This window comes from Panthera onca, chromosome A3 (assembly GCF_046562875.1).
Source record: "Panthera onca isolate mPanOnc1 chromosome A3, mPanOnc1 haplotype 2, whole genome shotgun sequence".
Lineage (NCBI taxonomy): Eukaryota > Metazoa > Chordata > Mammalia > Carnivora > Felidae > Panthera > Panthera onca.
The window spans coordinates 119,263,507-119,289,302 of NC_138341.1; the positions used below are offsets into that span (position 1 = coordinate 119,263,507).

At 49.1% G+C, this 25,796-nt stretch overlaps 1 protein-coding gene across 3 annotated transcripts in view; it reads left to right on the forward strand.

Moving 5' to 3' along the window:
• PPP1R16B (protein phosphatase 1 regulatory subunit 16B) overlaps positions 1-25,796 on the forward strand; it is a 100,318-nt gene that overhangs the window by 10,594 nt on the left and 63,928 nt on the right. For 2 of the 3 annotated variants that reach the window (XM_078444076.2, XM_078444075.2), the window contains exon 2: positions 17,104-17,454. The exons of the other annotated variant lie outside the window; for it this stretch is intronic. In XM_078444076.2, the coding sequence (XP_078300202.1) occupies positions 17,205-17,454 (250 nt within the window). In that variant the 5' untranslated portion in view covers positions 17,104-17,204. The remainder of the gene's footprint in view (positions 1-17,103; positions 17,455-25,796) is intronic. 3 annotated transcript variants of the gene reach the window in all.

Below are 25,796 nucleotides of genomic sequence, written 5' to 3' on the forward strand. Positions count from 1 at the left end.
CCAGGGGTTAGGAGGAGACGAACTCCGGACGGTACCCACCGTGGGGCAGATGCACAGAAAGGGTATTCAGTGAATGGGAGGACATCAGAGATGCCTCTGTTTTGTAAGCGGGCCTCCTACTTGAAAAGAACAGAACCATTTAGAAAGGGGTATGATCACCTAGTCTGCCCATCGGTGGGGAGCCAGGCCATAGCTGTACATTTGCTTGGGGCCACGGTCCCAATGTCTCTTCATTCACTTGGGATGATTTAAGTATGACACAAGGTGGGGAGCAGTTGAGAATATCTGAAACCACGCTGTGGGGATGAACATAAGCATCATTTTACAGGAAATCACCTAAGCGGGGGCACACAGAGCCCATGAAGCTAGGGGCAATCTTATCCCACCCTTCTGTGGCAGGGGCCCCGGGAGGGGTGTCCTGAGTCGACTCCTCAGTGTTCCCCCATTCCCCCCATCAGCCAGATCTATTTTGTCTGGTTTGATTCTCCAGCGCTGGTTCCAAACCAGGATAACTCCTTGTGACGCATGGATGGAATAATCTCTGAATTTTCAGTCTCTCGGTCTCCTGATTTCCTGTCCACTGTCGTCCCAATGGAACACCTACTGCCTGCTGGGGTGGCTGTGTGGTGGGACATAAAGGGGAATGATATGTATCCCTTGTCTTTGGAGGGCATCTCGTCCAAGGGAAGAGGCAGATCTGAAACTAACAATTACTACAGAGGGTTGAGCGCCACAGGGGAGATGTGGTCACGTGCCTTGGAACTGGAGAGGAGGAGAATGAAACCCATTTGGCACAGGGCAGATAAAGAACAATCCAGAGGGAAGAAAAGGAGCATTGAGACAATACTGTGTAAAGGAGACAAAGCGGGTGTTGAGCTTGGTGCCTGGAAAGCACTTCAGGGATGATGGATATGATCCCAGTGCTTGTAGCCGCTCTCAGAGAATGGGGAGTCTGCCAGGTGGAGGGACAGAAGGGTGATGCCACCCTGTGGAACAGAATGAAGGAAGGTGAGGAGGGGGGGTGTGGTGTAGTGAAAATTGTGCGGGCCGTGGAGCGGAGAAACCCGAGTCTGTGTTCAGATCCTAGTTCTGCCCCTTTCGAAGTGTGGCTCGGGGCATTCAAGAGTAGCCTCCATTTCCCAATTTGTCCGTTGGGGACAATCATGTCTGTCTTTCAAGGCTGGCTGTGTGGATTGCAGTAAATCCGTGTGTGGCAGAGTCTCGAGACAGCAGAGTCTCGGCCCCTGGGGGCTACCATTGCTGAGGTGTGAGGCCGGTCGGTCTGGTTCTGTGTAGCTGGAAAATTAAGCGTTAGCAGGTTGGGGCTGGGGAGGGAGGTTGGGCTGGCCAGAGATAAAGCTAAAATGCCCAGGCCAGACACCAGATGGGCTGTGAGACTGAGGCGTCCACCCATGACTCTGGAGGCCATGGGGAGCCATGAAATGCTTCCTTACGAGGGAAGCGCTGTGGCATCAGACTTAGTTTCAGAATGACCACTCTGCCAGTGGTGTCTGTGGTGGGCCGGAGGTAAGGGAACCACTTTGGGAGATGCTGCCTTCCCCGATCCTGTCTCGGCAACCCACAGCTCACATTAGCCTGGTGAAAGTTCTGGTGAGTTCTACAGTCAGGCACTTCCTGGAGAGACAGTCTAGAGTAGCGGTTCAGAGCATGGGCTTTGGTGTCAAGGCCAATGTGGATGTGGATCCTAGCCCTGTTGCTTTCCTGGCTGTGTAAACTTGGCAATCTCTTAACCCCCCTGAGCTGTGCTCAACCCTTCTATAAAAGGAGGGCTCACAGTACCTTCCTCATTGGCTTGTTGTGATGATTACTTTTTTTTTAAGTAGACTCCATGCCCAGCGTGGGGCTTGAACTCACTACCCGGATATCAAGACCTGAGCTGAGACCAAGAGCCGGAAGCTCAACCGACGGAACCACCTGGGCACCCCTTGTTGTGCCAACTGAACGAGACAGTGGGGACGAAGCAAGAAAGCTAGCTCTAGGAGTTCACTAAGTGCCCAATAAAAGCTGATCATCAGAATTTTTAAAATCACATCTTTGACCATGAAACCCCCGTTCCCCACGTGACACCTATTAACCATCTCTGGAGCTGCTGGTGTTACGACAGAAAACATCTTGCTTTAGACTTTTCTGGAGAAGCAGCAGCACTGTTTGCTCCGAGAAGTAGTAAGGAGGGTTGCCAAGTTCTAACACAGTGGTTCTTGGATGTACATTAGCCCAACTGGGGAGCTTTTCGAAATGGCAATGCCTGGCTGCACCCGAGACCAATTAAACCAGAATCTCTCGAGGTGGGCCCCACACACATCAGTATTTTTTTTTTTTTTTTTTAGTTTTAATGATTTATTAAGGTAAAACAAATATAGGAAAGTACACAACCCTGAAGTGAATGAATCGTTCACTGGCTGCAGATGCCCAGATCCTGCTCAAAAACCAGAATCTCACCAGTATTCCTGCAGCCCCTTTTAGGTCCCTTTCCAGAAGCTCCTCCACCCCAAAACCGCTATGCCGATCAATTGCCTGCTGCTGAATTTCACCTAAATGGAATCGTAGAGCATGCACTGTTGTGTGTGTTTGGCTTATTTTGGTTAACGCCGTGAGAATCTTCCGTACTGACGGGTGTAATTGCGGAGGTTACACTAGGTGTAAGTCCTAGTGTGACTGAGCCATTCTTTTCTAGACTACTGAGGGTGGGCATTTTGGATAGTTTACATACCTTAGGACAATCACAAGCCGCGCTATTGACATTCTTCTACGTGCCTTTTGGGGAACGTATACCAATTTATATTCCCAGTGTATGAGAAGTCTTGCCAAGAGCTGCTATTTTCTGTCTTAAAAATTTTTTTGGCCGTGCTCGTGGATGTATAGTAGTCTTGCTCTGCGGTCTTAATGTTAAGTTCCTAGCATCTCCAGGTGATTCCAATGTGGAGCCGAGTTTGAGAACTTCTTTCTTCACAGGTTTTGAAAAAGCAGGGAGCGCCTGGGAGCCTCAGTTGGTTACACGTCCGACTCTTGGTTTCAGCTCAGGTGATCATGATCTCACGGTTCGTGAGTTTGGGCCCCACATTGGGCTCCACAATGACAGTGCAGAGCCTGCTTGGGATTCTTTCCCTCCCTCTCTCTCTCTCTGCCCTTTGCCCGCTCACATGCTCTCTCTCTGTCTCTCTGTCTCTCAAAATAAACAGAGAAAAAGGAAAACACCTCTTAATACGACAGGATGAAGAAGGGCCTCCCCGTCGACTCCCTCTGATGTCTGTACGCAGAGTTTTTTACAGACCCACTGACTGTAATCAGCCACTGGACCATGCTTTTGCTGTGGAAGGAGACTGAGGAGGTCTGTCAGCCTGCCCCTCATTCCTGTGTGTGCTTTTTGTCGGGCACATGGTGCCGTCAGGAATGATCTGGAAGCTGGAAAGAGGCCACAGTGGGACTTTACTCTCTTTTCCTACTTGAAGACCTGAAAGAGAAGGAAAGGAGCTGAGAAGGGGCTGGTGGTCTAAACAGATGTTGTCAGATGACCGATCTGGTCTCTGGGACCAGGGTTTAAGATTCTGTGTTGTGTTTTTGCCCCTCAAAGCTTGCCCGATACCTGACACTTGGAAGGTACTCAAAAAAGGGTCACTGAACTCAGTATGAGAGAGAACTTCGTGACTGTCCTTAGTGGAAAGCACGAGGCAGGATGCCGAGGAAGGCGTTGGTGGGGGTTTAGCTGATCTCATGAAGAGTTTGGGTCTTCTTCTTTGCTGTGTCGATAGTTTCTATTTGCTCATTTGTGTTCTTTTACACCCTTGAGCGAAGTTACAGGTAGCTGCTTTAAATCCTTATCTGTTGACTTCCAACATCTGGGGCATCTTGGGGTAGATCTCCGTTGATTGCCTTTCCTCTTGACTTTGGGCCACGTTTTCCTGTTTGTTTTTAATTTTTTTTTTTCTAGTAATTTTGGATGACATTCTGAACCATTGTGAGCGAGACTTGAAGAGACCGTTGATTTTATTATGTTCCCCAGAACGGTAATGATTTCCTTCGTTTGTTTTATCAGGCAGTTAACTTGACCAAACTCAAACTCTGAACTCAGTTTCCCCTGTGTGGACAACAGCTGGAATCTTTTGTTCTGTTCCTTTGGTCTTAGCTGAGCTGCTTGGAACCTCCCCCCATACATGCGTCATTCAGAGAAACTTGGGTGGAATTTATACTCAGAATTCGGGGCTACTGTCCTGTGGCTATTTTCTGAGACCTGTCTCCTCACTTTCCAGGTGTAGTCACTTGAATTCTGCCCTCTAATTGCTCAGACAATAAGAGCAAAGGTCTCCATCCACGTTGTAGCCACCATGAACGTTAACTGGGTTCTGTCCTTGGGGAAAACCCTATAAAAACACGGAAGTCACCATTTCCTTCTTACGGGTGTTGATTCCCCTCTATTTTCTGTATGCTTGTAATTGAACAAACCGAGTGCCTTCTCATAGATGTGTGTGTGTGTGTGTGTGTGTGTGTGTGTGCGCGCGCGCGCGCGTGTGTGGTTTATAATAATTATATGTGAGAGGCTACTCTGCCATTACCTAAAGCAGAACCTTTCTGATCAATAGTTTGGTTCATTCAGGGACTCTCAGAGCCCCCTTATTTTACTGCCTAGCACATAGTAGATGGCAATATAAATACTTATTGATTTATTGAGTAAATGCATGAGGTCTTAAGTTAAAAAACAAAAAATGAAAGTGAATCAGGGGAGAAAAACTGCCAGAAGAAAATCCTGAAACCAGCTCCCCCCGGGTGACACCAGGTACAAGATAGGGAGGGTTTTTGGTAATTTGCTGGGGGAAATGTTGAGTGCAGGGTTGTGATTAGGGCCCCAGACGTCTGAGGATAGACCGAAGTGGCTCACGAAGTGAACCTGTGTTTTCATCGCGAGGAGACAAATTCAGCTGTGACAGTAACATCACTTTCAGGGCATCGCGTCTGTGGCTTACTGAGAACTGACCGTGTTCGGTGGAAATACAGCTGGTCAGAGGGGAAGCAGAGGTCTGCCTGGAGTGCTGCACGCTCCAGAGGAGCCAAGGGGAGAGAATCAGAAGGGAGGCTGGCTGGCGATCAAAGAGCGGAGGAAGGAAAGTAATGAAAGGCAGTCCAATGCGGCTTGTTCCTCGCCGCGTGCTGACCTGGGAGGTCACAGACCCAGGACAGAGGGACTTCAAAGGCTACCTAATGCACAGAAGTGTCATTTAGCGAAACCCCGGGCATCTGGAAACTTCCTGGCTAACTCTACTGAATTTCATCTGGTGGAGAGGAGAGGAGAGGGGAGGAGAGGGGAGGAGAGGGGAGGAGAGGAGACAGGACAGTTGCTGGTGGGAATTTGGCTCAGGAGCTGTTGGGGGAAGTAAAAATGAGAAAGTGCTCACCAAGAAAGGGAAGGCTGGGCCCACAGGGGTTTAGGAAGGCAGGTTTTATGAAACTTAGGGTGAGTTTACAGTTGACCCTGGAACAGCACAGGTTTGAACTGCATGGGTCTACATATCCGTGGATTTTTTTTCGATACAGTACAGTCCCAGAAGTGTATTTTCTCTTATGAATTTCTTTCTTTTTTTTTAACCTTTATTCATTTTTGAGAGAGAGAGAAAGAGAGAGAGAGAGAGAGAGCATGAGCAGGGGAGGGGCAGAGAGAGAGGGAGACACAGAATCTGAAGCAGGCTCCAGGCTCTGAGCTGTCAGCACAGAGCCTGACGTGAGGCTTGAACTCACAAACCGAGGGACCATGACCTGAGCCAAAGTCAGATGCCTAACCAACTGAGCCATTCAGGTGCCCCTCTTATGAGTTTCTTAATAACATTTTCTTCTCTCTAGCTTACTTTATTGCAAGGATACGGGATATAGTACATATAACATACAAAGATGCGTTAATCCATTGTTTTTGTTATATTATGTTAGCAGTAGGGCTTCTGGTCAACAGTGGGCTATTATTTTTTCTTTTCAAGCAGGGAAGATATTAAAATTACCTAACCATCATGGCACAGGCATAGACCAGTCAGAAGAGAGGCTAGCCACCAACCACCAGAATATCAGCCCTCCTTCCAAGTTCCTTACCTCTGAGTCTCAGTCTTCCGGTCTCTGAAATGGGAACAATACCTCCACTGCAGGGTTGGTGCAATGGTTCCGAGGGCCATTACATGGAGAGAGCCTGATACGTGGGAAGTGCACCGTGGACAGACGCTGTCCTTGTCACTTTGCACTGTTTATCCCTGGGTTAATTTCTTCTACACATCTTATAGCTTCTCTGATGCGATGCCTTAGTTTCATTAAGTCATTACATTTTACTTTCTACTGACTTCACTAAGTATTTGTTTTAGTACAAATTCAGCTGTTCGTTTTCTTAGTCAAAGTGTCCTCCTGCCTCCCTGATCACTAACACTGTGGATTCTCTGAAATCTTGCATTTCATAAGGAAGGTCTTTTAAAGTTTATTTATTTATTTTTGAGAGAGAGGGGGAGAAGGGAGAGAGAGAGAGTGCGTGGGTGGGACAGAGAGAGAGAGGGAGACACAGAATCCCAAGCAGGCCTCATATTGTCAGTGCAGAGCTCGATGCAGGGCTCGAACTTTCGAACTGTGAGATCAAGAGTCAGAAGCTTAACCAAGTGAGCCACCCAGGGGCCCCATGAGGAAGGTCTTTTAAAGCAGTTCAGGTTCTTGTAGGGTTTTCCCTAGTTACTTCCTCCTCTTCTTCCTCTTCTTCCTCTCCTTCTCCTCCTCTTCTTCTCCCTTTATGTACATAGACTTTGGAATTAAGCAGACCTGGGTTCACATCCCAGCTCGACCACTTATTGGTTGCATGGTCAAGGTGGCCACTCTCCGCCTTGACCTTCCCTCCTCTTTCTTCCTTCCTCCATTGTGGGACTTTCTCTCTCTCTCTCTCTCTTTTTTTTTTTTTTTTTTTTTTTTGCTGTCCTCACTTCCTTGGAATCTTCTCTAAACCTCAGTGAACAAACAATATGAAAAACTCCTTAAAATTTCCATCTCTGCTACTTCCAATTGGCCAAAAACACCCCTGGCCCAAAGGGGAGGAGAGAGCTTGTTAGTTTCTGAAGTGGAAAGAGAGGTCTTGTTAGGAAGCAGACCACAGTCCCCTTCTTCCTTTATGTTGGCAGTGGTGTTGGACCCGCGATGTTTGGAACGGACGAGAAAGTGATCCCGGGCTTGTAGTAGTGACTCTGCCCCTCCCCCTTCAAGAATGGACCCCATCTGGTCACCAGAATGTGTATCTCCTACTCTCCAGGGGCAGAGCTGAGAGAGGTGGCGGTCAGCTCGCAAGCTGCCCTCCTTTGCTTGAGCTGGCTCAGCATACACTTCCTAGAATCCGGATCCAGTCAATTTAAGGGGTTGGTTCTTCATTCTACCCCTTGAAGTTATTAGAGAATAGGGTGAATTATTAGAGAGATTCCTACTGGAACCTATACTGCGATTTGAGGGGCCCTTCCACTCAATCTGATAACTTTCTAGATGTTTGTGTTTAAGGATTTTGAACAACGGGGCAAAGGCAAGTGCTGAAATCCACGGTTAGGCAAGCATGCTCCGAGGTGTGTGCTCAGTAAGCATGCAAGCCACTCCCCACTGCTTTATCCGTGGCAGACATTACTAATCGATCCCACCACTCATTCCTCCTGTTGTCACACATGGCCCCATAAACCCTGCCTTCACAGCGCTCCAAGTAGCCATCACTAACCTGAGAGTTGGTGCAACAGAGAAAAGCTTAGCCTGGGCTGTCAAAAAAGAAAGCTTTACTGGGCAGAAAGAGGCAGGCAGAGAAGACAGAGGCCACTCTAGGCTTAGCCAGTGTGAATGGCCATCCCCTGTTCAATAAATGTGTAACCCAGGAGGGCATTTTGTGGCCACAGGTGGCCTCCTTTGGAAAAGGATCCTTCCAGCTGCAAAGGGAGCTTTTTCTCTCCCTGCAAAGAGAGGGGGTGGACCACACTCCCTGAAGCCTGGAGAAGCAGTATGTGTAATTTGACTCCTGTTTCCCCGTGCTTAGCTCTTACATAAGCTTCTTTAGAAGCCTGGCTGTTTGGTGCAGCACTGTCACTGTGACTGACTAATGTTCGTAGACATCATGTCAGCTCTGTGTGTGCCCCATCCTTGGCACCTTCCCTCTGGCCCCTGCAGCCTCCCCCACACTTGACATTCTTATCCAAAAGTACGTGGGCCTCTCTGTGGGTTCAGGTTCGCGGGGAGAAACTCAGCATGAAAGACTGATGTGTGCATGGGTTTTCCTTCACCTGTTCGAGCTGTGGTTTCCTTTGAAGCTTTCTTGGAGCTGAGCCTGTGTGAGCTGCCTCACCATCACGGGCAGGATGAATCCAAAACATCGTCAATCAGTGTCTATTTGGAATAGTCCTTACAGACTATCTAGCCTGGTGGTTACCAAGTTCTGGGCTGCAAATGTGCATGATGGAGTACTTGCTCCTAACACAGATGATCTGCCTGCCGGGCCAGGATGGGGGCTCCCTGGGACCGTCCCACCCTACCAGCCCACATGGGTGGTGGGACCTTCTCTCTCAGCAGCCTCGTGAGTGGCCTTGGAGTCCCCGATGGTGGGGACCCCAGCATTGTGCCATGGCTGGGCTTAGTTCAGTTGTCAATGTGAGACGATTTTTCCTCATGCCAGGCTGATCCTGCTTCTTCATTTTGCTCGTCCGTGATCCCAACCCTGTCCTCTAGAGACCTGGAAAATAGCTCATGGCTTTTGTTAAGGCCTGGTCTTTTCCTGCCAATATGGCCCAGCCAGTTCAGTTAGAGGTCCACTGGGCTATTATTATCCCCGGTGCTGGGTAAGACTCTTTTCCCAAGAAAGTTCAAGTTGTGCAATTTACTTGATCCCTCCTTGTTCTTGCTGAACTTGTGGGCTTTTGAATCCTGCCACCCTCCCTCGCCCTGGTTCCCCTCAAAGTCTTGCCAAATCGGGTCATGGTAAACGGGCTTCAAGAGACAGTGACAAGTCAGGGCCGAGCCCACAGCCGTCACTCAGATGTCCAAATGAAGGAGCCCAGCTGGGAGAGGCAGACTTGAGGAGCAGGCCGTTGGGGACCCGAGTCCCCAGATTTAAAACCAGAATGTCTGTCTAGGATGACTGTGCTTGAAGTCTAGAAGGTACCTCCCAGCAGGGATAGGAGAGTGAGTCCATCACATCCCATGAGGATGGGGTTGAGGGTGACCAGGCTCATTTCTAACTCAGATAGTTGGAGCACCGAGGGTGCCGGAAGTCTCTTTGCTCATGGGTAAGGCATTTTTATACTGGGGCAGGGGAGCGGGGTGGGGGTGGGGTGGGGGGGTGGGGTGGCGATGCTGTTATTCAAAGATGCGTGTTGCGGAAGGGTGGGGGCGTGCATCCTTTAGGAGAGAAAGTGGGTCCCAAGTGAGATCCAAGGAGGAGGGCAAGCCAGTGCTGTTTGTTTTGTTTCCCCCTTTCCCTCGTGCTCGACAGCACAGGAAGCGCGAGGAGAAAGCACGCACGGTCTTCCTCTAGGATCCTGCCAATATTGTGTGGAGGAGAATAGCCGAAGAACAAGGGAAAAAAAAAAAAAATCTTCACATTTTAACGGCGTGAACTTTGAGACACCGTCTGACTCATATTTTGAAGGCTCTTCAATTTGAATTCACCTGCCTCCGTGTTGTTTTTCTCAAGCGCTACTAGGCTCGGGTCCAAAGAGGGGTCAGCCAGGTTCTCCCCTGGGACTGAGGAGTCCCAAGGCCCAAGGCCCGGGCCCCCTGCTCCCATCTTGGGGTGGGGGGCGGGGGGTGGGGCTGCTGATAGAACCTGATAGAACGTGGCTTTGGCCTTCCCCCTCTTCCTCGAGGCTGGCCTTCGGCGTGGGGCCCCAAGTTTAGGCCGCTGTATCGGGCAATGTGCCCCAGCAAGAGGCCACTCATCTTGCTTCAGACAACAGTGCCTTCTGGAAGTCCAGAAGCCCCTAAGTTAAAGGACCCTCGTTTCCCTCTTCCTACTCCCAAGTATTGGTTCCTTCCAAAGGCTGGTTTACGGCTGCAACTGGGGTTCATGTTTCCACTTCAGGGGCAAGAGGAAAACAGAGCTCCTGACTGGGGCAGTTTAGGTCACGTGCCTACCCCCCAGCCAATCACACATGGCTGGGCTTTGGCCCTCGCTGACAGGTTCTGGCCAATCAGGGCCCAGCACAGAGTAACCCTGGGGAAACTACAAGGACCCCCAGCAAGCACACTGTGTCTTTCAAGGGACCCATGCCTTTCTTCCTTTTCTGGTTTCCCCAGAGACCCATCATTCCCCAAACGACACTCCTGTAACGGCCGTCTTCTTATTTTCAAGGAGGAAGGGGTTCTGTAGAGTGTCCTCCCCAGCCCCTCTTCCACCTTGCCTCCAAGCCCCAGCAAACTTCCTCACCCTTTTCCCCTCAAGGCTCAGCTTTCTGGAGTGCAGCCCCTGCTCCCGCAGGTGTATACCGACTCAGTTTCCCCCTCAGCAGACAGCAAGGGTTAGTAGAGGCACCAAGAGAAATCAAGTTCAGATTTTGTCAGACAGAAACCGGAGGCGGAATCGAGGCTCACCCCAGATGCCTGTCCTGCCCCGCTGAGGTCAAGTGGCTTGGCCTCAGACTGCCGGCTGCCCACCATCAGCCTCTTTTGTTTCATCCACCCAGACCTCATACAGACACCTGTGGGAGAATTAAGTACCTGCCCTATTTCCCCCTGCTTCTGATTTCTCTCCTTATATCACACACACTTCCTGGGTGATCTCACCCCAACCTGGCCTCTGCAGACCGCTTCCACACCTGCCTCGCCAGCCTGGCCACGCCGCTGACCACGCCACTGACTTTCGGCCACATGTGCCCAGCTCTCTTCAGGATGGCCCTTGTGGACGTTCCCACAAAACACTGGGCTTCATATATCTCCGTGGGGCTGGTGTTCCTACAAATGAGGGCCTCCTTGGGGATCCCCTTTAAGTGCTGATGATGCCGTTGGTCTCCCAGGTCCTGACGGTTTGGGCTGCGTCCCCATCACCATCCAGGGCTTCCTCTGAGAGTGCGGACAGGTGTGCCCAGGTCTCGGAGGGGGCCGGTCCACAGCCCATAGGAGCCGGGACTTCTGTGGGCTGCCCCAGCACCCAGGCAAGTGCCCTGCCTTAGGGGCCGCCCAGCTGCTGTGTTAGCAGCACGATGGCAATTCTTTAATTAGACCAAGCAGGGTTTTCTCGGACGGGGGTGGGAGGAGGTGTGTGGGTCTATTGGGGGAAACTGGGTCACCTGAAAACCAGCAGTCAAGAGGGAGCTGTCCTGGAGCTCCAGCTCCAGGGAACCTAGAGGGGTGAGGCAGGAGGGGCTGGCAGGGAGAGCAAAGTCAGAGGAAAATGTGCTCTGGCCCCTTTTATTGGCCCTTGGGAGGCACCGTCCTCACCTTGCTGCAGGGGGCTGGGCAATTGCCCTTAATTCTGTCCTCCCGAGCACACCGCCCTAGCCAGGGAGGACACTGCAGTGAGTGCCTTCTGTCTGCCTGGGGCCTGATGCCATCTATCCAGTGGCTAAGGACTGTGCCTGTCTTTGGCCCTGCTGTACCCCTAGCCATCAGCACAGTCCTGGCATGTGATAGATACCGATACCCAGGAAATATTTGTCAGATGAAATCATGAGTGCACATGAGTGCTTCCCTTATAAAATTGTCATTGGCCATCAATAGCCCGCTGGATATCCCAAACGCCAATCACTTAAATTTTTGCCAGCATTGAGTGCCATCATTATTTCATATTTTTGGCAGCCACCTTGCTAGTTTTCCACGGAAGTGGATTCATTTCAAAAGGAAATCTTATTTATTTTTTTTTATCACCACCATAAATAAACAGTAACTGCGAAAACAAATCCACAGAAAACAAAACAATGTTTTCGCCTTCTATCCCCAACACTGTGAGCCTGAGGCCCGCCTTCTCTTTGTTTACAAGGGAGATTGACAGGGTTATAATGATGTTTAAGGTCTATGAGCACCCCACGGACACTGTCTCCTGGAGAAAATCTGATGGATTAAAAAAGAGGCGAAGAAGAGAATTTGCTCTTTCTCTGAGTTCCCGTGATATTAAATCTTGTCCCATACTTTTGAAAATTTTCTTGGAGTGGATTCTCTTTCCACACTTAGGGAAACACTTGGCTAAGAAGATGGCTGGGAGTCCTTAGAAAAGGATTAAGTGCTCTAATTAACAGGATAAGTGATTGGTATGCTTCTTATCTTTAGTCTTGGCAGGCTTTGGTACCTCTCACTTAGTGGGTGATCAGTAAACACTCAATATTGCAAAAAGAAGTAAGTGTGTACAGAATGTGAGGGCCAAAAGCAATCTTGTGGAATACTCAGGCCGATCTGACCAAAGGGGAAACGGCGTTCTCCAGTGAGTGATGGAGAATCTGCCGCCTCCTGAGACCACAAGCCCCTCGCTGAATTGTTTGTTGGGCTGCTCTGAGGACAGGTGCACAGCACTGTGCCCCTGCGCCCTGTCCTGTTCTTCCCTGGGGAGATACGTAGACTCTCTTTTCTTTCTGGGTATTTGGAGACTGCTGTCTCATTCTGCCTAAGACGGGGCTCGCGAACTCAGATGACCACAGGAGCCGGCAAAGTGATGCCAATTAGCGAAGGAGGTCAGGTGGGGTAATGGGTGGGAGGGTAGTGTCCCTACCTGCGTGGGACAGTCCTCCTCCGCATCTGCGGGTTGTTGCCGCGTGAGCCCCATGTGGCCGGTGCTGAGATGGTCTAAGAAAACCTGAAGATCTGATTTTGGATGTTAAAGGTTCAAGTTGTAAACATTAGCAATACATTACAGCGTGATAAAACATGGTGTGGTCCAACACCCAAGCAGCAGCCAGCCAAATGCAACGTGGACCAGGGGGCTTCCCAGTGAAGTCTGGCCTCTCGCCACAAATTGCCCTCCCCCCCGCCCCGCCCCTTCTTCTTTTTGGGCTGAGCAGCCCATTCTCCTCCAGCTGTGACTGTGGGTGTTGGTCCCTAGAATTCCCTCCATGGTGGTCAGCCCCCCTGCATGCCTTTAAACACCTCCCAGCTTCCTCTCCGCCCATGTCTGTCCTTTTCATCTGGCAAACTACTCTTCCTCATCATTCCCTTTTTTTTTTAAATGTTAATGTTTATTTATTTTTGAGAGAGAGAGAGAGTGTGTGTGAAAGGGAGAGGGGCAGAGAGAGAGGGAGACACAGAGTCCGAAGCAGGCTCCAGGCTCCGAGCTGGCGGCACACAGACCGACGCGGGGCTCAAACTCATGAACCCCAAGATCATGACCTGAGCCAAAGTCGGATGCTTAACCGACTGAGCCACCCAGGTGCCCCTCCTCCTCCTCCTCCTCCTTCTTAATGGTTGTCCCCTGCTCTGGAGAGCCTTCCTCATAACCCCAGGCGGACTGGCTCTTCCATTTTCTAGCTAGGATGTGACGCTAGGTAAATTACTTAATCTCTCTGTGCCTCAATTTCCCTCTCTGTGAAACGGGGATGATGATAGTACCTACCTCATTAGATTGCCAGGAGGATTAAAAGATTTTGTAGATACACTGGTAGACAGACAGAAGACAGACAGACTGGGGTTTCCTAGAAGGTAGAGCTAGTCCGTGTTCCATCTCTGAAGCAGGGCTTGTCACAGAGCAGGTATGCGTTCAGCGTTTGATCACTTGAGGAAGTGGGGAGAAGTGAATATGTGGTCCGCCAGCTCTGGCCATCATGATGAGATGATGTGGTTGTGAATACAGCGCTTCCGAACTCCCCACTTTTGAAAAAGGCAACCAAAATATCTATCTAAATGGCTAAACTACGACACAGCGACAGCACCAAATGCTGGTGGAGGAACCGGAATGCTCATACATTGCTGGCGGGAATGAACGATGGTACCGTCACTCTGGGAAACAGTTTGACAGTTTTGTCTTGTTTTCACATAGAACTAATCATGTCATTACCACATGGGCCAGCAGTTGTACTCTTGGGCATTTGCTCCAAAGAAGTGAAAACTTGTATTCACACAAAGCTTGCACATGAATGTGATAGCCCCAAGCTGGAAAGAGCCCAGACATTCTTCGGTGAGTAAAGGGTTAACACACCGTGGTACATCCGCACAATGGAACCCTACTCATTGTTGAAGTGACAGAATTCTAGAGATGGGGACCAGGTTAGTGATTGCCAAGGGTGAGGATGGGAGTGCTTTGAGAGAAGGGAGGTTAGGGATCCTCGGGTGATGGAGCTGTTCGTACCTCGACCGTGGTGGTGGACACACAAACCTACACGTCGGATGACGTTGTGTAAAACTAAACACACACACACAAACGAGTTCATGTAAAACCAGGGATTTTTTTTTTTAAATTTTTTTAACCTTTATTTATTTTTGAGACAGAGGGAGACAGAGCATGAACAGGAAAGGGTCAGAGAGAGGGAGACACAGAATCTGAAACAGCTCCAGGCTCTGAGCTGTCAGCACAGGGCCCGACGCGGGGCTCGAACTCACGGACCGTGAGATCATGACTTGAGCCAAAGTCGGACGCTTAACCGACTGAGCCACCCAGGCGCCCCCAGGGATTTTTTTTTAAGTTTATTTATTTATTTTGAGAGAGACAGAGAGAGCACAAACGGGGGAGGGGCAGAGAGAGAGTGGGAGAGAGAGAATCCCAAGCAGGCTCTGTGCTGTCAGCGTGCAGAACCTGACCCGGGGGTTGAACTCATGAAACCGTGAGCTCATGACCTGAGCAGATATCAAGAGTAGGACGGTTAACCGACTGAGGCACCCAGGCGCCCCAAACCTACTCTGAATGGGTTGCTAGGTTGTGTCAATGTCAGGGTCCCTGGTTGTGATCTTGTCCTACAGTTTGGCAGGATGCTATCATAGGGATAAACTAGGTAAACGTTGCATATTATTTGCCACAACTGCACGTGCATCTACAACATCTCAAAATAAAAATTTTAATAAATTACTTTAAAAAGCATTGCATGGGCGCCGCCTGGGGGTCTCAGCCGTTAAGCATCTGACTTCTGCTCAGGTCGCGATCTCGATCTCGCAGTTGGTGAGTTCGAGCCCCACATCAGGTGAGCACGAGCCCCGTGTGGGGTGGGCTTGCGCCTCCCTTCTGGTGAGCTACAGCCCCGGTTCAGGTAAAAACACAAGCCCTAGGTGAGCCCCACTTCTCTCTCTCCACCCACCCACCCTCCCCTCCCCTCATTCACTTGCATCTCTCTCTCTCTCTCTCTCAATAAAGAAATAAAGAAATAAAGCATTGCATGGTATTCAAAGCAAAACGAAACAAAAAGCAACCAAAGGCTGTAGGCCTGCTGTTTGTTTGTGTTTTTTGTTTTGTTTTGTTTTTTTGCCAGTCTTACCTTCAGCTTCTGTTTACATTTGAATCAAGTTTACTCGGACCCTTAGGGCTTTTGCCCTCCAGCCTGGCCAAGCCAGCCCCTTCCCCATTTGCTTGTCTGCCCTCCAGACTGGGAGCTGGGAGGGACCGGAAGAACAGCCTGGCCCAACCTGAGCTCCCAAGGGTCCAGGCTAAGGCTGAAGCCTGGTCTTTAGCGTCTGGAGGATGGACAGTCTGGGAGCAGAGCAGGAAACCCAGAAGACCAGTGATCACTTCCTGAAGCCCAAGGCTATCCTGACTCCTTGGGACCAGCAGGCATTAAGGCATTATGCAAATGCAGACCTGCGCCAGTCTCCAGTCTAATTACCCAACAGCCCACAATCATCCACCAGCCTTGCTGTGACTTCCCGGATGGGCTGCATTTACATGTCCCTGGTCTTCCTCCAAGCTGTTTCTGCTGTTAGTTGTATAACGCTTTTTGGTCAGCTCTCTTTATTCCTATCAGTTCTGGGAGGTGGCTACAACATTATAAAGGCGGGAAAACAGGCTTAAAGAGGTGCGAGTGATTGTGCCAAGACCCTTTCCCTGTGTGTGAGAACCCATAGGGTCTGTGCTGAATGAGGGACAGGGACCCACTGGAATGAGATTGAAATTTTGTCGACTTCGTGTTGTCCAGGAATCTAGGAGAGCAAGAGGTGTGATTTATTTATTCTTTAAAAAAATTTTTCTTTAACACTTACTTATTATTGAGAGACAGAGAGACAGAGCATGAGCAGGGGAGGGGCAGAGAGAGGAGGAGACACAGACTCTGAAGCAGGCTCCCAGCTGTCAGCGCAGAGCCCTACGCGAGGCTTGAACTCACAAACCGCAAGATCATGACCTGAGCCGAAGTCGGATGCTCAACCGACTGAGCCACCCAGGCACCCCTATTGTTTATTTATTCTGAGAGAGAGAAAGAGAGAGAGAGAGAGAGAGAGAGAGCACAAGTGGGAGAAGGGCAGAGAGTGAGGGAGAGAGAGAATCTCAAGCAGGCTCCTAGCTGTTAGCATGGAGCCCAATGTGGGGCTCAAACTCACAAACTGTGAGATCGTGACCTGAGCTGAAACCAGGAGTTGAGGCATAACCGACTGGGCCACCTAGGCGACCCACAAAAGGCATGATTTAAAAGAAAAATTTAAGGTCATCCAAAGAAGAAAACTTGAACTAAGATGTTCTAGACTCCTGTAGGTAGGCAATTACCAAACTTGCCTAAAGGGGTCTTAGGACCCCTTTATGCTCTTAAAATTAAGGATCTCCAAGAGATTTTGTTTTTGTGGATTATATCTGTCAGTATTTACCATATTATAAATTAATACCGAGATATGTAAAATATGGTATTAATTCCTTTAAAAATGACCAAAACCCTTTATGGGTTACAACAGTATAACAAGCTCCTTATATCCTTATATGTTATAACACTATAACAACCTTCTGTGAAATAACAATGCAACCCCAAAAAAAGCAGTAATTATGCGGCGCGACGGAGTAATCACGCAGCTAAGGCTGCAAGGGTCACCATATTGCCAATAGATAAGTGTATCAAATCAACGCTTTGCGCCCTAGACTTCCGCAACGTTATAGGCCAATTATATCTCAATTTTAAAAAAGGAGTAAAATAGAAAAAGCAAGTGTTCTGAACACAGGGCGAGCGACACCCTCTGATCGGTGTTCTGAGCCTGACCGGCGTGTCCATCTGTGTCTCTCTCCCCGCACAGGCCCCACCATGAGGCCCCAGTCCCGCAGGAGCCCCCGCGCTCCGCTGGCACCCGGCGCACCGCGCTAGCGCCCCGCCGGGGAGTGGGGAGGCGCCAAGGCCATGGCCAGCCACGTGGACCTGTTGACGGAGCTGCAGCTGTTGGAGAAGGTGCCCACGCTGGAGCGGCTGCGCGCCGCCCAGAAGCGCCGGGCCCAGCAGCTGAAGAAGTGGGCGCAGTACGAGCAGGATTTGCAGCACCGGAAGCGCAAGCACGAGCGGAAGCGCAGCACGGGCGGCCGGCGGAAGAAGGTGTCCTTCGAGGCCAGCGTGGCCCTGCTGGAGGCCTCCCTGAGGAACGACGCCGAGGAAGGTAGGCCGCTCCGCCCTCGGCCCCGGGCGCCCCCCGGGGCTGGCCTCCAGGGGCTGCGCGGCGGAGGGGTGCCGGCGGGGTCTGGCCCCCTCCCAGGTTTGGGCAGCCCCGCAGGTGCTAGCAAGGGCGCTTACTTTGCGGGACCTGAATTATCGGAGACTTTTTTTTTTTTTCTAGCCTTTGGCTGATGAATTCCATGCTGATTTCCCTTCCCTCCGTGAATGTTTAGGACCCCCCCCCCCCCCCCCCCCCCCCTTGCACATTTCTATTCCAAGTATGGTGAACAAATTGGATCTGGTCTTGCCCCTCCAAGAGCGCCATACTCGAGGATCTTGCATTTAAGGCCCTGTTGGGCGCCCCGCCACCGCCCAGGGCGCTCCGTGTGCGGTTGAGTTTTGTCTGGCCTTGGCTGCAGAGCCGGGCCGGTGTAGAGGTTAATAGCAGAGGCCGGAAGTTAGACTGCCCTCACTTCTGAAGCTGGCTTTGTCTTTTAGACCCGGGGTGACTCTGGCAAGTAGGCGGCTCACTTCGGTTCCCTGTACCTTAGTTTGCCCCTCTGTAAAGTGGGGATAAATGCTAGTATCCGCTGCAAGGCCTTGCTGTGAGCATGAAATGAGGGAATACCCCCGAGTTCTTGGGCATGGATAGTCTCTCATTCTGTGTGAGGAGTTATTAGTATGTTTTATTTTATTATGTTATGACTATAGTTTATTTCATTATATTTATATAATGAATATGTGTATATATATAACGTTTGTCTAATATACTATTTATATGTGTAATTATGTTTATACATAGAGTGTTCATAAAGTCTGGAAACGGACAAATATATACAATGTTGTCTAGGACATTTTCACTCTATAAAGCGAACAAATAAATGAGCACGAACACACATAGAACAAACCAAATGAACACAAACACATATAGATACACTCATAGAATCCGTTTCCAGATTTTATGGATACCCTGTACTTGTTACATTTTACTTAATTATGGTATTACCTGTCCTCCATCCAGATATCACGATACCCTAAAGACGCGTGTAATGGGCACCCATGTTACAGATAGGGAAACTGAGACCCAGAGCCTTGACTGAGGTGGCAAAGCTGGGACCAGAAAGCTCAGGATGCCAGCTGTTGTCGCTGGTCTCATGGCCTCGTGGGTTTGTTTCCCGTTATATGAATGACTGGAGGATCCATGATTTGACCAAAGCTCTCTTCTCTGAACGTGCCTGGTCCTTGTGCAGCTGAGGTTTGCGTATGTGTCCTGTGCCCCCTCCAGTCCCCTCCTTCTGTACAGGAGTCCTTTCTGGCTGTCCCTGGAGAGGCCTAGCCATGCTTCCTGGGTCCCTCTGGCCTCCTGCCTCTGCACACCCTCAGACACGTGGTGCTAAAATAGTTGTTGAAAGAGGGACGGCACTTTCTGCACTAGAGGGTGTTGGGTTTTTCGCACATTGCTCCTCAGGTTCTAGCACCTTCTGAGAAGCACAGTTCTACTGCCCCGGCTATGGTGTTCTGGGAACTGAGCAGAAGCATTCCCGGAACCACTCAGCTGGAAACCTCGCAGCTGAGAGCCTGGGGTGAGCAGCCTGGGGGGGGGGTGGGGTGGGGAGAGAGAGACAGAGAGAGAGAGAGAGAGAGAGAGGGAGAGGCTTGAAATGTCAGGCTCAGGGGACCGGCCCTGCGAGGCTCCTTCCCACACGAGATTTGCTGGGTGACGCGGCAGACCCATCCCACTCAGTGGGCGACACATCAATGATGTCTGATTTTTGTCGTGGGTGGCGGTTCATCATCTCTTCTTTTGCCGCTCGTCTTTTCCTCCCTCTTTCCCTGACAAAGCCCCACTCCCCTCCCTGAAGGGGCTCTGTGAGCTGGCTGACAGCTCAGAACAGGGGCGCCTGCCCGGCCCCAGCGTGGGCCCCACACCCTCATAGGCGCCCACGTGCCGCTGAGAAGGAGCCCTGGGCTCGGGGCCAGGACCTCGAGCCCCCTTGGCCTTGCATGTGATCTTGAGCGGCTAGTTCCACCTCTCTGGGCCAGTTTCTGTGTCTGTAAAATGGAGTTTTGAACCTTGTCCTCAAGGGGGGGTGTGGCAAGAATTAGACAAGATGCTGAATGTGACAGCTGTAGGAAAAGTGACGCTGAACGCAGCCCCAGGGTGGTGGGCATTTTAACCCGCTTTTCCCCTCTGTGTGTGTGTGTGTGTGTGTGTGTGTGTGTGTGTGTGTTAACACACTTTTTAAAGAACCCAAATATCCATAAACACATTCTTCTTCTAAAACTCAACACAGAGGCATACACAGGGTCCCTCCCTCCACCCCTTCTTTCTTTCTGTTACTTTGATGTGCTTCCTTCCAGGCGTTTTTCTTATTTACCTGTGTGTTTGTAGACTTGGAGAACTCGAGAGGCTAGTTGGGGTTTTTTTGTTTGTTTTTTTTTTAATGTTCCTATATTTTTGAGAGAAAGAGACAGAGCGCGAGTGGGGGAGGGGCAGGGAAAGAGGGAGACACAGAATCCGAAACAGGCTCCAGGCTCCAAGCCGTCAGCCCAGAGCCTGACGCGGGGCTCGAACTCATGAACCGTGTGATTGTGACCTGAGCCGAAGTCAGACGCATTACCGACTGAGCCACCCAGGCACCCCTGTTTTTGTTTTGTTTTTACCCAAGTGATGATACACTGGATATGTTACTCTGCAATTTGTTTTTCCACCCACGTTTTTCCAACGTGTCTTGGAGGTGTTTTCATGACGGTACCCTGGGATAATAGATCTGTATTATTCTTTTTAACTGCTGTGTAGTATTCCGTGGTTTGGATTCACCAGAATTAAAAAAAAAATTTTTTTTTAATGTTTATTTTTGAGAGAGAGAGAGAGAGTGGGGTTAGGGGCAGAGAGAGAGGGAGACACAGAATCCGAAGCAGGCTCCAGGCTCCGAGCCGTCAGCCCAGAGCCCGACGCGGGGCTCGAACTCCCGACCCGCGAGATCATGACTTGAGCCGAAGTCAGATGCTCAACCGACTGAGCCACTCAGGCGCCCCATCAGCAGAATTTTTGAACTGGTTCCTCATTGATAGGCATGGAGGCTTCCTCAGTAGTTTTGCTTTGGCCCAAGTGAACGTTCCATGCACACAGGCAGCTGTGTCTCAAGGACGGATGTGGGAAAATGGAAGAGCCGGAGGCAAGGACATGTGTATTCAATTTGAATGAGCAAAGTGCTGGCCCCTGGGGCCAGCCGAGCGAGGGTGGACAGCCAGCATACTGGGCGCTGTGGTGGGCCGTGGGGTGGGGTGAGCGGTCCCCCCAGGGTCCTCAGGTGGCTGGGTTTGGGCAGGGGCGTGAAGCTTCCATCAGGCAGCCGGCAGTCTGGCCGGGCTACGCTCAGCTCCTTGGCAGCATGACAGAGCCCGCTGCTCCCAGCTGGCTGCGATGGTTTCTATGTGCCTGTGGAGCTGGTGTTGGGGAGGCTGCAGGGGCGTCAGCTCGCGGCGGGATGGGAATGGGGGTGGCAGCTCCCCCGCTCCCTTCAGCTCACAGCAGTGGCTGAGTCAACCTTCTCCACCTGCCAGGGCAATGTGAGTCGACCCAGAGAAAGGCAGCGTTGGGGAGGGACTCTCTGTATTTCCTTCTCTGGCTCTGCACTGCCTTCAGGCTAACGTCCGGGCACCAGGGACCCTCCTTGGCCTTGGACCTGCCTGAATCCCATCCTCAGGCGCCCTCTGCCCAGCATTGCCCCATCCTCCAGCCATCTCCCATTCTTCCCATACGCCCTGCGTTCTCTTACCTCCCCGCCTTTGTATATGCAGACCCCTCTGTCTGGAACACTCTTTCCCCTGACTCCTGTAACCCTAGGGGTTGGGTCTTGAGTCTTGGGGAGCTGTCTGTGAGCCTTCTCTGCACCCCACTGCACCGCCAGTGAGAGCAGTAACTGAATAGACAAGCTGGCGTTTACTGAGAGGCTGTGCAGTGTCGTGGCCAGGAGCAGGCACTCCAGAGCCATTTCTGCAGGATTCAGATCCCACCTCTGCTGTGTCCCAGCTGTACAACCGTGGGAAGGTTACTAAACTTCTTGGGGCCTCAGTTTCCCCCTCTGTGAAAATGAAGATGATATAATACACCTGCCTCAGAAAGTTGTCCTGGCGCTGGGGAGCCGGGGTGGCTCAGTTGGTTAAGCGTCCGACTTCGGCTCAGGCCATGATCTTACGGTTCCTGGATTTGAGCCCCGCGTCGGGCTCTGTGCTGGCCGCTCAGAGCCTGGAGCCTGCTTCGGATTCTGTGTCTCCCTCTCTCTTTGCCTCTCTCCTGCTTGCCCTCTGTCTCTCAAAAATAAATAAAAACGTTAAAAAAAAAAAGAAAAAAAAAAGTTGTCCTGGGGTTAAATCGACTTTACAGATGTTGGAGTGGCATGCTAAGGAGTAGATGAGTGCTATAAATTGTTGCAATTCTGCATTATGCGTGGTCTCCACTTACATAATCCGTTACTAGTATATACACCGATTGTCATCATTACTATTATTTATCGAGTGCTTTACTTTGTATCAGACGTCATCTCAGTTCATCCTCACAACAACCCTCTGAGGTAGAGAGTCAAACCCCATTTTTTAAAAACAGCTCTATTGAGTTTTAATTTACATGTCGCAGAATGTGCCCATTTTAAGGGTGCGATTCGATGATTTTCAGGACATTTACAGAGTTGTGCGCCCATAGCCACAACCCGAGTTTTGAACATTCCGTCACCCCAAAAAGACACTTTGTGCCCACTTGTAGTCACTCCTGTCCCCAGCCCTAGGCAACCACTAGTCTGTTTTCTGCCTCTGTATCTTTGCCTTTTCTGGAATGTTCCACGTACAGGGACTCAGCTAATATGTGATCTTTTGCGATTGGCTTGTTTCATTTAGAGTAATGTTTTCAGGGTGCGTTCAGGTTGTGGCATGTATCAGGACTTTCTTCCTTTTATCGCCCTTTAGTATTCCATCGTATGGATATGCCGCATTTTGTTTCTCCGTTCACCGGTTGAGGAACATTTGGATTGCTTCCACCTTGAGTTATGATGAATAATGCTGCTAAGAACAGTTGTGTGCAAGTCTTTGTGCGGATGTATGTTTTTATTTCTCTTGGGTGGTTACCTGGGAATGGAATTGCTGGGTCACATGGCAAATTTCTGTTTAGGAAACCGCTAACCTGTTTTCCAAAATGGCTGTAACCATTTTGCGTTCTCCAACTTCAGTTTGGCTATGTCACTTGCCAAAGATCTCTTAAGTTTTTAGTGTCAGACCTGGAACTTGAACCCAGATCTGGTGTCTCCGAAGTCCGTGCTTTTTGGCATCTCCTGCTTTGGATTTTCCTGAGAAAACGAGAGAGCCACTCACCTGTGGTTCGGATCTGTCTCTCCCGGGGCCTTAAGGCCCTGCTGCTTCTGCTGGCCTCTTGGGCCCCTTGGATCGGAGGGGTCCCCGGATAAGCTCTTCATCCCTAGCTGTCACCTTTTCCATGGCCACATGAGCGAGCCTCTGTTGAAACCACCGAACATTTGTTAAGTTGTCAGGGCTTCTGTTCTCTCAGAATGTGCAGGATTTTCTTTATGGAAACTCTGTTCACATTCCCAAAAAAAGTTTGAGTGGTGCTTCTATAGCCTAATTTTAACTCTTCAACTGTTATTCATTCTCACGGTAAAGGTTTTCAAACTTTTTTTTTTTTTTTTCAAGCAGTGGAAACTTTTATGTGAAATTATGCAGAAACTCAATGTGTAACATGCGCGAAAGAGCCAGTCTGGCTGAGGTTGTTGGGGGGGGGCAGGTGTTGTGGCTACTGGACCCTCAACCACCATTTGCCCTTCGGACCTCTCCCCGGCACGCAGGTGCACCGACAGACATCTGGGCTCCGCATGTTGTGCTTAAACGGTCGACTCATCCAAAGGAAATACAGGTCTGACTTTCACTTTTGATGATTTTCAAAAGGGAAGTTTCTCTTCTCTTAATTTTAAAAATCAGTCATCCTTGTAGGAAATTGTTAAAGTACAGAAAAAAAAAAAAAAAACCCATTAAGGCAGTAAAATCAAGATACCCCAAACAGCAACAACTATCAGTAACATTTTGGTATTTTCCTATTACTCAGGGTCCTGATAGGAAAGAAATGGTGCCCTGACATGAGGTAGTTTGAGAAAAGTTTAATAAAGGGGCAGTGGCCAAAAAGCTTAGGGCAATAGTTCTCAACCTTTTTGGTCTCAGGGCCCCTTTATATTATTAAAAACTGAGAACTCTTAAGAGCTTTTGTTTACCTGGGTTCTGTATTGATATTTACCACTAGAAATGAAAGCTGAGTAATTAAAATAAACATGTGCTCATTAAACCATAAACACCAAGTTATCTGTTGTTATCTAGACACTAGTTATCTAGTTATCTATTGCTACATAGTACGGGAGCTCAAAATTTAGCAGCTTAAAACAATAAACACTTACTGTCTCACACAATTTCTGTGGATCAAGAATCTGGGGCCAACCGAGCTTGGGTGGTTCTAGCTTAAGGTCTCTCATAAGGTTGCAGACACCCCAAGGCCTAATGGAGCTGGAATAGCTGTGTCCAAGATGGCACACTCGCATGGCTCTTGGCAGGAGGCCTCCGATTCTTGCCATATAGCCCTCTTCACAGGGCTGCTTGAGTGTCTTCGGAACATGGCGGCTGGCCTTCTTCAGAGTGAGTGATCCAAGAGAGCGAGGGGGAAACCACAATGCCTTTTATGATCTAGACTTTTAAGTCACATATCATCCCTTCTGCCATATTGTGTTCATTAGAGATGAGTCACTAAATCGTTCAAAGGTAGGGGGGATTAGGCTTCACCTCTTGAAGGGAGGAGAAATGGTGGGCAGGTTCCAAAACTACCACACATGTTAACATAAATGTTTTTATGAAAAATACTGATATTTCTCAAAACAAAAAACATAGAGTAGCCTTGTTTTATACTTTTGCAAATCTTTGTAAGGTCTGGCTTAAAAGAACGTGGCTGGATTTTTTTTTAATCTGCTTTTGCTTCTCTCTGTTGTGATATATTATTTTGGTTAAAGTAAATGGACAAAATCTTACTTCACACAGATATGTTGGAAAAGAGAGGAAATATTTTAATTGCCTTTTCAGATAATTGTGGATATTCTTTAATACTCAACTAAACTCAGCAGGTGGTAGTTTTTTCTTATTTTATTTTATTTTATTTTTTATTTTTTAGTTTATTTTTATTTGAGAGAAGGATAGAGAGCAAGCAGGAGAGGGACAGAGAGGGAGACAGAATCCCAAGCAGGCTCTGCACTGCCAGCACAGAGCCCGATGTGGGGCTCGAACTCACGAATTGTGAGATCATGACCTGAGCTGAGGTCGAGTCAGACGCGTAACTGACTGAGCCACCCAGGCGTCCCAACAGGTGATCATTTCTTGATGATTAATCTCAATGTGGAATCTGAAACCATAGGAAGTTTTAGCTTTTCTTAACTTTGTTATGTTAAAATCCATTGGTGGCTTTGCATTTTGAATGGCTCTTTTATCCATACCTATTTTTTTTTAATGTAATGTATTATCTGTTAGAAAATATTAGCTCATTTCTTGGGGGATATTACACCAAAAGTACAAGCAACAAAAGGAAAAAATAAGCAGGGGGGCCTATATCAAACCCAAAAGCTTATCCACAGCAAAAGAAACAGTCAACAAAAGAAGAAGCAAATTACGGAATGGGAGAAAGTGTTTGCAAACTATGTATTAGATAGGGGGTTAATATCCAACATATATAAGGAACTCCTACAACTCAATAGCAGAAGGCCCAAATGATCCAATTAAAAAATGGACAGAGGACCTGAATAGACATTTTCCCAAAGAAGACATGTAGACGGCCAACAGACACATAAGATGCTCAACATCACTCCTCATTAGGCAGATGAAGATCAAAGCCACAATGAGGTATCACTTCATTTAAGACACAGAAGAACTGTAATGACTTTGTGCCCATAGTAATAGTAAGGTAGATGGAGCAAAGAACCAAATCAAGAGAAAGCCCTGGGACACCTCAGATGCTATGTGCTGAGCCAAGAAGAGAAGGAAGGGGACCAGTAGTCATCTGCCAGGTGGAAGAAAGACAACTAGGGTGGTGTGGCATCTCAGAAGCCTAGGGAGGGAGGCATTTTTATTTTATTTTATTTTATTTTATTTTATTTTATTTTTATTTTTTATTTTTATTTTTATTTTTTTTTTGAGGGAGGCATTTTTAGAAGGTCTGTCGTTTGACTCAGATGTTGCTTAGAGGTCGACAGTTTTTTATTGTCTTAATACGGTCTTTGCAAAGGAGATTTTTAATGACGCCCTCAATCT